Here is a 12,109-nt window from a genome sequence, read left to right as displayed (position 1 = left end):
TAACTGCCCAGCGCTCCAGGCAGGCTCGTACAGCCCTTGCCGAAGCCGCGCTGCTGAAACCTCGCTGCTCCGCTCCCCGCATGAGGTAGCCGGGGCCTGGCTAGGTGAGCTGCCGTCACGCCCTGCCAGCCCCTGGAGGCCCGCGGGCCCGCTCCCGAGTCTGGTCAGAGCTCCCCGCGGCTGCTCCCCGGGCGAGGGGGAGTCAAAGCAGCCGCTTGGCAGGCTGGCCCATTGATGCGGTTGCGAAACGCGAGGGTGCTCGTGGCTGGTTTGTACTGTCAGACGGTGCGCGTAGAGCTCTCTGGCACTGCTGGACACGGACGCCCTCGCTCGCACGTGGGGCTCGTGCTCTCGGACTGCTGGGCCTCCGTCCGCTCTAACGCAGGTGGGGCTCCCTGGCGGTCAGCGGTGCTCCACCAGCTCGGTAAAGACACACTCAGGCCCTGTGTGCTTTGGGGGAGAGCTGGTCTCCACGGACGCAGCTTGGTGTGGGCTACCCCGGTTCTTGAAGGCGAGCCAGGGGCCTAGCTGCACGTGGGGTGGAAGGGCTGCAGGAGGGAGTTCGGGGGGGCGGGGTCTCAGAGGCCAGACTCCAGCCCGATCCCGGCCGTCTACACTGCTAGTGTTAGCCCCGTGAGCCGGAGTCAATTGGGCTGTGCTCGGAGACTCGGTGCCATGGGTTTTGCTTTGCAATGGAGATGTACCCCCCCGCCCCATGTCCCTGGTCTCATCTCTGCCAACCCCCCGTGCCTGCCGAGCCTGTACTGCACCATGGCCTCCCTTCCCCCAGTTCTCTGCCCCCCTTCCACGTCCCTCCTGTGTGTCCCGGTCCCCTCGCCATGTCCCTCAGCCCCCAACACCACCTTCAGCGCTCTGTATCCTGGCAGTCTGCTGCCTCCTCTCCATACTCCCCTGTCCTGCTTCCCTCCGCCGGAGTCCGCTGGGAGCTGTATGGTGCTGGGACGGTAATATGCTCAATTTACCAGGTCTTCCTTGCGCTGGGGTGGAGGGGCCAGGCTCACGTGCCTTCTCTCATCCCCCCGCTCTAGTGAGGGGTGGGGACATTTGCTGGGGCTGATGTATTCGTCACGCCAGCCCCAGCAAACACACTAAAGGGCATTTCTTTGCAGCAAGGCCAATAAAACCAGCCAGCCCAGGCCAGACTCCTGTTCCAATGTGTTTTTCTCAAAACATCCCAGAGAAATTCTACCGTTACATGAGCAGCAGCATGTGAGAGGTCAGGGGGTTCTGATTCTGTCAGCGGAAATGAAGGGTGGAGTTCCCAGTGGATCTCCTCATGCCAGGCTGGGTTTGGCCGTCATTACGGACTGGCTGTACAGCACTGTGGTGGCTCTATCTATGGTAGAGGTGCGGCGACAGAGCTGTGAAAGGCTGTAAACAGCTTTATTTTTGCAGTAATTATTGGGACATCAGACACAGATAAAGTCATAATCTGTTTCCCATGGGATTCTGGAATCATAAGATCTTTGTACATTAGAACCAAGCTTGGGTGGGTTCGATTTTTATCAGTAGGTGTCGATTTCACCGTAAATCACACGAGCCGACGGCCAAAATCTTTCCATCAGTAATAATCAGCAAAGTAAGAAAAATCTGCTTGAGAACTGAGTAGGGTTTGATTTCGGGGTATTTACTTGGGGTATTTTGGGATGCGATGTTGACAGGTTGTGTTTTAATGGTTATAGAGCTTTAACTTTTTGAATCTCAGCACCTCCAGTCATTAACTAATTATTGTCTAGACCGGGGTCGGCAGCCTTTCAGCAGTGCTGTGCCGAGTCTTCAGTTATTCACTCTTATTTAAGGTTTCACGTGCGAGTCATACACTTTAACGTTTTTAGAAGGTCTCTTTCTATAAGTCTGTAATATAGAACTAAACTATTATTGTATGTAAAGTAAATAAGGTTTTTAAAATATTTAAAAAGCTTCATTTAAAATTAAATTAAAATGCAGAGCCCCCTGGACTGGTGGCCAGGACCCGGGCAGTGTGAGTGCCACTGAAAATCAGCTCGCGTGCCGCCTTCGGTGCGCATGCCATAGGTTGCCTTCCCCTGGTCTAGACCTTCCCCCACTCCCCCTTGCCTGAGCCTCCCTCACAATTTCCCACAGCTGTGAACATTTAAATCAATGCAACAAAATGCTTAAAATCAAACATCAATATTATCCTTCGAAATTATAAAAAATCAAATTCTGCCGAGCCTAATTCTAACCCTCTCAACCGGCTCATTGGCCGGATTTCAGCCAGGCTTGGAATAATATTGTCTATTGAAGGGCTTTGCTTTCCCAAGGGGGGAAAGGTCTGTCCCCTTCCCTACCTGCGTGTTGTCTCAGACTCAGCATTACCTCTCGGCTCTCCTGCACCTCTGTCTATCGTTTATCCGTTGCTGGATTGTAGCCACGCAGCCATCTCCTTGCTTATTGCAGATTACAAAGCATAGGGCCTCTGTGACAATGCGGTTCTGGCGGAACCCAACTGAGAATGCCAACTCAGGACAAATTGCTCAAACAGGGCAGTTACAGCCCAAGGCTGGGGTTTTTCCACCTCTAAGTCAAACCAAACCAGCCAGACTAAGAGGACTTCGGTCTCACCCCACTGGCTAACCACATGTCTCACAAGCAATCTCCTTAGACACTCCAGTTTCCCAGTATTACCACCAGTGCCACTCGTTATGGGGACAAATGGTTATGAAAACCAATACCCAAGTAAAAGAAAAAGGTTCTCCTGATCCCAAAGGACCAAGCCCCAGACCCAGGTCAATATACAAATCAGATCTTACCCACAAATCACACTGTTGCCAATCCTTTAGAATCTAAAATCTAAAGGTTTATTCATAAAAGGAACAAGATAGAGATGAGAGTTAGAATTGGTTAAATGGAATCAATTACATACAGTACTGGCAAAGTTCTTGGTTCAGGCTTGTAGCAGCGATAGAATAAACTGCAGGTTCAAATCAAGTCTCTGGAACATTCCCAGCTGGGATGGGTCCTCAGTCCTTTGTTCAAAGCTTCAGCTTGTAGCAAAGTTCCTCCAGAGGTAAGAAGCAGGATTGAAGACAAAATGGAGATGAGGCATCAGCCTTATATAGTCTTTTCCAGGTGTAAGATCACCTCTTTGTTCTTACTGTGGAAAATTACAGCAAAATGGAGTCTGGAGTCACATGGGCCAGTTCCTGCATACTTTGCTGAGTCTGAAGGCATATTTGCCTTCTCTTAATGAGTCCATTGTATAGCTGATGGTCCTTAATGGGCCATCAAGCAGGCTAGGCAGAGCTAATCTCAGCTTGTCTGGGATGTCACCCAAAAGCATAGCATAAGTTTGCCATACAGACAGTATAGAGCCAATATTCATAACTTCAACTACAAAACTGATACACACATATAGACAGCATAATCATAACCAGTAAACCAGAACCTTGTCTTAGACACCCCATTGACCCCCTTTATACAAGATTTGGTGCCACTACAGGACCTTGGTTGCAACAATGATCTATATGGTCCCAGTTTATGTCAATAACGTCACAGCCTCATCCTGAGCTGGTATAAGTCCACCATTGAAATTGACAGAGCTACACCCATTTATACCAGCTGTGGACCAGGACCCCAAAATTCTGAGCTGGATTTTGAGCCCTGGGAAGTTTCAGGGAGCTCAGGGGCAGGATTTTGGCTAGAAGGGGCCACTTTCAAGAGCACCTGAACTGCCCCCATGTGGGCGTCTGGCCCTTTAACGCCGTTGGCGCAGATTCCAACTGCAGCAATGGGAGATGGGTTCAAAGCGCTGACCTGTGTCCTTGGAGTGACCTGCTGCGGAGGGAGGAGGAGATGTGTGTTCTGGGACTCCATCCAATTCCCTAGGCACAGCCCCAGGGACTGATGTTTGACAGGTGAGAACTGCAGACACCAGCGCTTTTAAGAGCAGGAGCAACAGAGAAACCTGGGTTCGTTTCCCAGTTCTGGGCCCGTCAGCCTAGATCCTCCAGTGCAGGGGTGGCCAACCTGAGCCTGAGAAGGAGCCAGAATTTACCAATGTACATTGCCAAAGAGCCGCAGTAATACGTCAGCAGCCCCGCATCAGCTCCTCCTCCCTGCCCCCAGCGCCTCCCACCCACCAGCAGCCCCACCTCCCCCTCCCTCCCGCACCTCCCGATCAGCTGTTTCGTGGCGTGCAGGAGGCTGTGTTGGGGGTGGAGCGAGGGCATGGCAGGCTCAGGGGAGGGGGCGGGAAGCGGTGGAGTGGGGGCAGGGCCTGTGGCATAGCCAGGGGTTGAGCAGTGAGCACCCCGCGGCACATTGGAAAGTTGGCACCGTAGTCGGTGCCTATACAAGGAGCCGCATATTAACCTCTGGAGCCACAGATTGGCCACCCCTGCTCAAGTGAAATCAGTGGCAGTTAGGAGGCCTGTGCTTCCCCAGGTCAGGTGGGAGCTGGTGGCACAAGATTAGGCATCAAGACTCGTGAATTCTGCGCTCAGCTGGGCCCCGGACTTGCTGTGTGACCTTGGGCAAAGCCTGACGGACCTTCCCCAGCTCTCCCTGCTATTGTGAGAGAGCTCCAAGCATTGGACTGGGAGGCCGCAGAGCCCGAGTTCTCATCCTGTCACTGAACCCTTCCAGGCCTCAGTTTCCCCAGCCGTACCTTCCCTTGCAAGCACATGCGAGGTAAGCCAAGGCAGGAAGCGCCTTCTGGCCTGTCTCCACGGCGCAGCGGAGCCGAGCCTGTTCATGTGAACGAGGTACCTTTCCGAGGGGCTACGCGGGGCAGTCAGCGCGCACGTCAGAGCCCGCTGAGGCACCTGGCCAGCGCTGTGTGGACAAGCCCTGAGAACGACTCAGGATTCGCTAGCGGTGCCGACCGGCGGGAACACGGTTAACCATGGCAGGCTAGAAATGGGAGCGGGACAATTAGGCTCCCCAATTAACACCCACCGCGTGAAGCTCACACGTCCCGGTTGTGTCAGTCTGGCAGGTGCCCCATGCGGCAGGCTGGGGTGTGAAACAGACGGGCTGCTGGCTTCGTTCCCTGCTGAAATAACAGCGGCAAACGGCCTGGCCGGAGCTGGGTTTTAGGCGCAGCTCCTCAAAGGTATTTAGGCTCCTAACTCCCATTGGAATCAGCCGAGCTGGGCCTTAGCGACGGCTGTTGCTGCGCTCGTGCACAGGTTTGACACCAGTGCAGTGCGGCTGGCACGAGTGTCCTCGCACGCACACACACCCTCGTGCTCCTGGGCACGAGAATCACCCCTGCCGACCGGTGAGCCCTGCTGACCCGCTCTCTCTCTCTCCCCGCTCCAGGACGAAGCGCGAGCTGCAGGTGCGCGTGTCGGACTGTATCCAGCTGAGTCTGCGCGGGAGGAAGAGGCTGGTTGCCGTGGAGACGCGCCACGAGCTGGCCTTCCCCGACTTCGGCAAGAGCCGGGACGGCTTTGTGCTTTACTGTCCCAGGAGATGAGCCAGGGCCGCCCGGCGCGTCCCGGCTGGACAGCGGGGGGAGGGGCTGCTTGCCTGCGAACCCGCGGGGAGGAGCTGGGACGCAGGGCTCCGGGCCCTGCTCAGCATCGCGCCCTCCCTTCCTTTGGTTTTTCTCTAGGGTTTTGTAACTTTTTATTAAGTGAGTCCATCACTGTGGCCGGAGCCAGACGGACCCTGGAGCCCGCCAGCCCCAGTGGGCAGCAGCAGCCCTGGGCCCCCCCACCGTGCCTGCTGCCTATGGGCCCCGCTCCAGGGATATCACCGGGGTGGGAAGGGCGACGGCCTGCAGGGCCCATGCAGCTCGAACCCCGTGGCCGTGGGACACCCCCAGATATGCACGAACCGTGGTCGGGCTCGGACCAGACACACCCCCTGGAACGAGGGACACGGAGGCACAGAGCCCCCAGAAGTTCTGGGACCAGCTTTGCAAGGAGCACCCCAGAGACATGCCCCGAGTCACCGGCCGGACCGCAGCGGAAGGGGAGAGACAGTCACCCAGGCCAGACCCCGCCCAGGAAAGCCCCTCTCTGCATCACCCAGGCAGCCCTTGTCTCCCAATTCCAGCCTGTAGTGCTGCTGGGGTTGAATTGATCCGTAACCGCTCTGCTGCAGCTGCCACTATGGGCGGCCAATCAGCACCTACAGCAGCGATGTTCGCAGGGGGTGCTGTCTGGGGGGATGGGGCCGAGCCCCCCACAGCTGCTCGAGCCTCTACCCTTGCATAGCATGGAGCCAGAGTCCCAAGGCTCCTCTCATTGGTGGTCCTCTGGGCTGCTGGCTCGGGGGATCATGCCCTCACCCTCTCTCCTCCTTGGGTTCCCCTGGCTCCCAGCTCACCAACTTCTCCTTTAGCAGCTCTTCTGCCCTCTCTGTTAGCGGCTGCCCCTGGCTCTCTCCTCTTCCACCTCTTGGCTGACCCCCTGTGATGAAGTGGGAATGCTCTTAATGTTTTCTCTGAATACTATGTGGGTGCCTCAGTTTCCCCTATGCATTTCTTAGGTATCTAGGTGGGGGGATCAGGGGGTGTGATTGTTGCAGAGCCCAAGAGGGCCCCTGTGATACTGTCTGCACAGAGAATGGCCGGCAATCTGTCTCCTGGCAACTAATGGCCTGGGCCCCTCCTCTGCAAAGGTGCCAACTGAAGGTGCTGGAGAACAAAGAGATCAGGTGACCTCCTGGCCCAGGAAAGGGACAAAGGCAGATCAGGGGCTGGAGAGTTTCAGTTTGGAGCTGGCTGGGAAAATGGAGGGGAGGCCAGACAGACCTCCTGGCTTCCCCTGGCCCCCCAAGATGGACCTGACTGCAGGGGTCCTGTTGTCTGTACCTGCAAGACCTCTTAGACTGTGTTCCTGTTGTCTAAATAAACCTTCTGTTTTACTGGCTGGCTGAGAGTCAGGAAGCTGGGGGTGCAAGGCTTTGTCTTCCCCAACTCCATGACACCCCCCATCCCCAATCTTTCACCACCTGCCTGCTTCCACCTCCCCGAGGTTTCCCCAGCCAGCCCCTGTGCTGAGTTCATTGTCTTCCCGCCCAATCCTCCTCTCACGGCTGCCCCAGCCTGCCCTTCTCAGAATTCCTCGCTCCCTGGCCTCCTCTCTTCCAGTTCTTCCTAGTCCCGTCCTTCCTCTTTGAATCCCTCCAATCCACCCTCCCCCTCTCTATCCCACCCACTGCTCCCCGGTCACCTCCTATCTCCACTGGCATAAGCTGCTCTTCTCCCCACGTCACACCCATCCTGTCCATCCAGCATGCAGGTGCCAAGGTCTTCCCCTTCCCCCGCATTGGCCACCTCCCCCCGTCCCCCACTCCTACTCCCATTCATTCTGCTTCTTTTTACCCTCTCCTTTCACTGCTCCCATCAGCCCCTTCTCCCACCCCTGGCTTCACACCTTCAGCCACTCTCAGAGCAGCCAGCAGCCCTGCATGCACCAAGCACCTCCTCCTTCCACTCCCTCCTTGTACCGGGGATAGAAAGGAATGTCCCTTCCCTAAGCAGAGAGAGGACTCTTATAGCCCAGTCCCCTTCCCAGCATGCATTACTGCCAGGCCTACAATTCCTATCAGTTCGGGGAACTACACCTCCCAGAAGTCTCTTGTTCTGGCCTGGGTCCTTTGCCTCCCTTAAAGGGCCAGCAACACATCTCAACGCCCACTTTTCCCATGAGGCTCCTCTGCTGATCTCTTGACCGCTGCACCCCCTTTCCCTCCCTCCCCCGCACACCCCTTCTCATGTTTGAAGGTTTGCCCCAAGAGCTGTATTTGCCTGGATAGGATTGTAAACTCCTCTGAGCACTGACCTTTCTTACAGCCCCAGGCATGCTTCGGCTGCTCTAGAAATAATAAGGCCAGTACAGATAACGGGCCCCACAGGGGCTCTTCGTAGTAAGGAAATGCCAATGATGCTCGTACAACTTGTGAATAAAAAGAGCTGTGTTTTCCTGGGTGCGGCTGGTGTGAGCTTTCCTGGATCGGTGCCACGCTCCAGAGGGTCCTAGTGGAAGCCAGGCAGGGGTTGGTTATTGATTGATTCCCACAAAAATAGGAACCCATCCATAGGCACCCATCTGGTCCTGGTCAGACCCCACGGCCCACGCCCTGGCATCATAGGAAGGGTATGGCAGAGCCAGAAGGACCACTGGGGCCGTTGCAATGAGCAGCGTCTGGCTCTGGGGGCTGGGGGCTGAGCGATCCATGATGTGAACTGATACCTGTGACGAACTGGGCCTGTTCTCACTGTGGTCTGTGAATGCTGACAGGGGAGTGTGGCTGGGATAGTCTGCATTGGAGGATGGGAGTCTGCCCGAGGGCGCATACCTGAGTGTGTAACATGAGAACCCAGGAAGGGGTTGAAGGCCAGGTGACTCCTTAGCCCGGGAAACTGGACAAAGGCGGTGGGAGGGGTCGCTGGAGGGAGAGTGCTGGAAGCGAGCTGGAGAGATGGCTGGGAGGCAGAGATGGCTCTGACCCCCCCAAAGGGGGGTGGGCTGGGATGCCCTGGGACCCCAAGCTGGACTTAACTGAGGGGGTCCTGCTGTCTGTGCCTGCAAGACCTGTCTTGGACTGTATTCCTGTCATCCAAAAAAACCTTCTGCTTTACTGGCTGGCTGAGAGTCGCAGTGAATCGCAGGAAGCCGGGGGTGCAGGGCCCTGAGTCCCCCAATACTCCGTGACAATACCTGCTGAAGGTCACACTTCCACCTGCTTCGGCAGAGCCCTGGGCTTCTCCCACCTATGCACCCTGCCCCAGCACCTGCCTGAAGACTCCCTGTGCATCTGCCCTCAAGCCTGGTCACCAGTCAGATAGTAACACCCAGGCACGTGCCCGCTTGGTGCTGCAGGCTCTGATCTCTGAGAAGGACGGGAGCAAGCCGGCCAGGTAGGCTAGTGCAGGCTCCGTCACAGCACTGATCTGCTACGTCGACACACGGCCAGGGCCCAGACTCTGCTCTCAGTCACATGCGTGTAAAGCCGGCGTCTCTGCGGACTGCACTGCATCAGAATCCAGCCCGATGGCCCTGATTTGAAATGCCTGAATGGCCTGGGTTCCCGCAAATGCCACCGTAACGGGGAATCCTCCAAGCCCAAGGTCCCCTGTGGGTCTCAACGACCTGCGGAGAGCTCTGGTGCTCTGAGTTCCCTGTAAGCCGCGCGGCCGCGCAGCAGCCTATTAAGCACTGCGCAGGTGCTCAGGGAATCCGCGCAGCCGGGGGAGGGGCAGCCCAGACCTGCCACGGCCAGGGCTCCCCTCCCCCAGCCTCAACTCAACCTCGGCCCTGCCCCGGCTGGGGGAGGGGCACCTATCCAGCCGCCCCAGCCCCAGAGCTGCTGCGGCAGGGCGAGGCGACTTTCCCCCCAGCCCAGGTGCTGCTGCAGGGAGAGAGAGCTGGGGGGAGTCCTCTCTCCCTGCTGTAGACCCCGGGGCAGCCTGCATCCCAAACCCTCATTCCCGGCCCCACCCTAGAGCCCGCACCCCCAGCTGGAGCCCTCATCCCCTGCACCCCAACCCTCTGCCACAACCTTGAGCCCCCTTCCACCCTCCGAACCCTCCACATGAACATCACCTCCATATTGGTGCACATAACAAAATTCATTCCAAGCACGGGTGGGAAAAATTGGAGGGACCCCTGCTGGTGCTGCAGTGGAAAGGGGCCCCCTCTCCCTGGCATGAGAGTGAACAGTTCGGGGTGGCGGCAGGGGCCCACAGGTGGAGAGGGTGGAGGGACAGAGCACGGGGGGCTCCATCAGGCCTTCAGAGGGGTGGGAATCATAACTCCTCCCTTGGTTGTTAGCGGGCTGCAGCTGGAGCTGGGCTTTATCGCCCTCGCTTTTTACAGATTCGAAGGGAGCGCTGGGCTCACCTAGGCTGACCTGCCTCACACAGGCCATAGGCCGGCCCTGAATTACGCAGGTCTTGTAGAGAAACTGCCAACCTGGCTTTACCAATGGCCAGTGATGAGAATCCACCGCCGCCCTGGGAAGTTGTTCCGGGCCTCGTTCCCAGTAGGGTTGCCAGCTTTCTAATAGCACAAAAACGACCACCCCTGCCCCGCCCCCAGCCTCGAGGCTGATCCCCAGTGCCAATGCGAGTTTGGGGCGTGGCCCCTTGTATCTGCCGAATGCTCCAGGAGAGGGACACCTCGTTCCTGAGTCCCAGGGAGGGTGGTTCTCACCACAGAGCTCCCCGTCAGTTTCAGGTGGGCTGGGGCTGAGGTGGCGTGATTGTTGAGATGGGTGCCAGCTGAACAGCAGCACCCAGGGGAGCCCTGCAGCCTTCTCCCCTTGCACTGTGACCCCAGCAGCTCTCAGCCCCCCCGGGGTGGAGCTGGGTCAGTGTTTGGATGGGAGGCCTCCAAGAAATGCTTCGTTGCTTCGAGACGTGGTGCGGGCCATGCGGTGGGTGGTGCGCTTTCCCCAGTCAGTAGTGAGCCAACAGCCCAGCATAACACTAGGGGGCGCTGTGCTGCTGGGGGGCCTGTATCAGGGAGATGTTGGCCAATCATGGTTATTATTTATATTATTGTAGCACCTCGGAGTCCCTGTCATGGACCAGGCCCCCAGCTACTTACTAAAAATCCCGCAGTGCTTTTGAAGTGTTGGGTTCCCTGGGCCAATTCTGACTTGGGGGATCCCCTCTGCCTCCTGGCAATCCCCCTGCAGAGCCCCTTGGATATGGGGTTCATCTTCACTGTCCATCCCAAACTGCTGTGCTGTGTTGCTGTGTTCCGTTGGACAGCTGCTGCGTTCTGCCCCAGAGGTGGCTTCATTTCAGTGATGGGTGGTAATCCCTGCTCATTCCTTCCTTCACGGGGGAGCTGTGGGGCTTCTCCTGTGTTGCTGACGTACTCTGAGAGCCGCTCGGATGCGGCACCTGAGCAGGCAAAGTGAGATCAATAACAATGAAGAGTGGGCGAAGGGACTCCAGCCACCATGCAGTACAAGCCCCAGCCCCTTTCTGCCCAGAGCCACTTCATGGTCGCCCTGGTGCCCAGCTGGTGGAGCACAGGGCCACAGGCTGTCATTCTAGGGGCGCTTGCTGTGTCTTCTCACCTAGAATTGGGAGCCTGGCAAAGGGTTAAGCAGAGGGAGTTTGAGATCTAGGCACCAGCTGGTACAAGTTACATCTCCCAATCAAACCCAGGCAAGAGGCTTTTAATAGCGTGCTGTTCCCAGCCGCCCCCAGCCTGCAGCGTGCTGGCTGGGCCTGGAATGGCCGGGCACGCTCAGCTACCAGTGAAATTCCCAGCTTCACGCATCTGGAGGCCCCTCAGGAGCAGGGCTTCACTGGGAGAGCGACGCTGCAGTCACCCAGCCTCTCTCCCTGCCTGGGATGGGTGGGCCAGGCACCATCACCACCCATGGAGACGGCCCCCCTCCCAGCAGCCAACGTGCCACCATCCTCGGGGTCTTCGCCCTGCCTGGAGTGGGGACTGGGTGTTTCCCGCAGAGGAGTGGGGCCCAGATGTTGTGGAGCTAGCTTGCTGCTGTAACGATGCCGCCTCTGGCGGGACACGACGGAGAGTATCAATTCAGGACAAACTGCTGAGAGCAGAGCAGTGACAGCCCGAGGCTGGGTCCTTTGCACACCGAACCAGCCAAGACTTTGGTCTCACCCCACTGGCTAACCAGAAGTCAGACAAGCAATTCCCTTGGACACTCCAGTTTCCCAGTATTACCACCAGTGCCACGCGTTATGGGGATGAATGGCTATGAAAACCGATAACCCAGTAAAAAAAAAGATTCTCTCGATCCCAAAGGACCAAGCCCCAGACCCAGGTCAATATACAAATCAGATCTTACCCACAAATCACGCTGTTGCCAATTCTTTAGAATCTAAAATCTAAAGCTTTATTCATAAAAAGAAAGAATTATAGATGAGAGTTAGAATTGGTTAAATGGAATCAATGACATACAGTAATGGCAAAGTTCTTGGTTCAGGCTTGTAGCAGTGATGGAATAAACTGCAGGTTCAAAATCAAGTCTCTGGAACATCCCCATCTGGGATGGTCTTTCAGTCCTTTGTTCAGAGCTTCAGTTTGTAGCAAAGAGGTAAGAAGCAGGATCGAAAACAAAATGGAGGGGTTTCCAGGGCCTTTTATATCCTCTGCCATGTGGAAGGACCCCTTTGTTC

General features: G+C 56.7%; 1 protein-coding gene across 1 annotated transcript in view; it reads left to right on the top strand.

The window, feature by feature from the left end:
- LOC101949488 (unconventional myosin-Ig) overlaps window positions 1–6,880 on the top strand; it is a 67,210-nt gene extending 60,330 nt beyond the window's left edge. Inside the window, exon 22 of the mRNA XM_008173116.4 lies at window positions 5,305–6,880. Within this exon, the coding sequence (XP_008171338.2) occupies window positions 5,305–5,461 (157 nt within the window). The 3' untranslated portion in view covers window positions 5,462–6,880. The remainder of the gene's footprint in view (window positions 1–5,304) is intronic.
- Window positions 6,881–12,109: the final 5,229 nt, after the last annotated feature.

This window comes from Chrysemys picta, chromosome 2 (genome assembly GCF_011386835.1).
Source record: "Chrysemys picta bellii isolate R12L10 chromosome 2, ASM1138683v2, whole genome shotgun sequence".
NCBI classification, from domain to species: Eukaryota; Metazoa; Chordata; order Testudines; family Emydidae; genus Chrysemys; species Chrysemys picta.
This window is presented reverse-complemented; position numbering and strand designations above follow the sequence as displayed.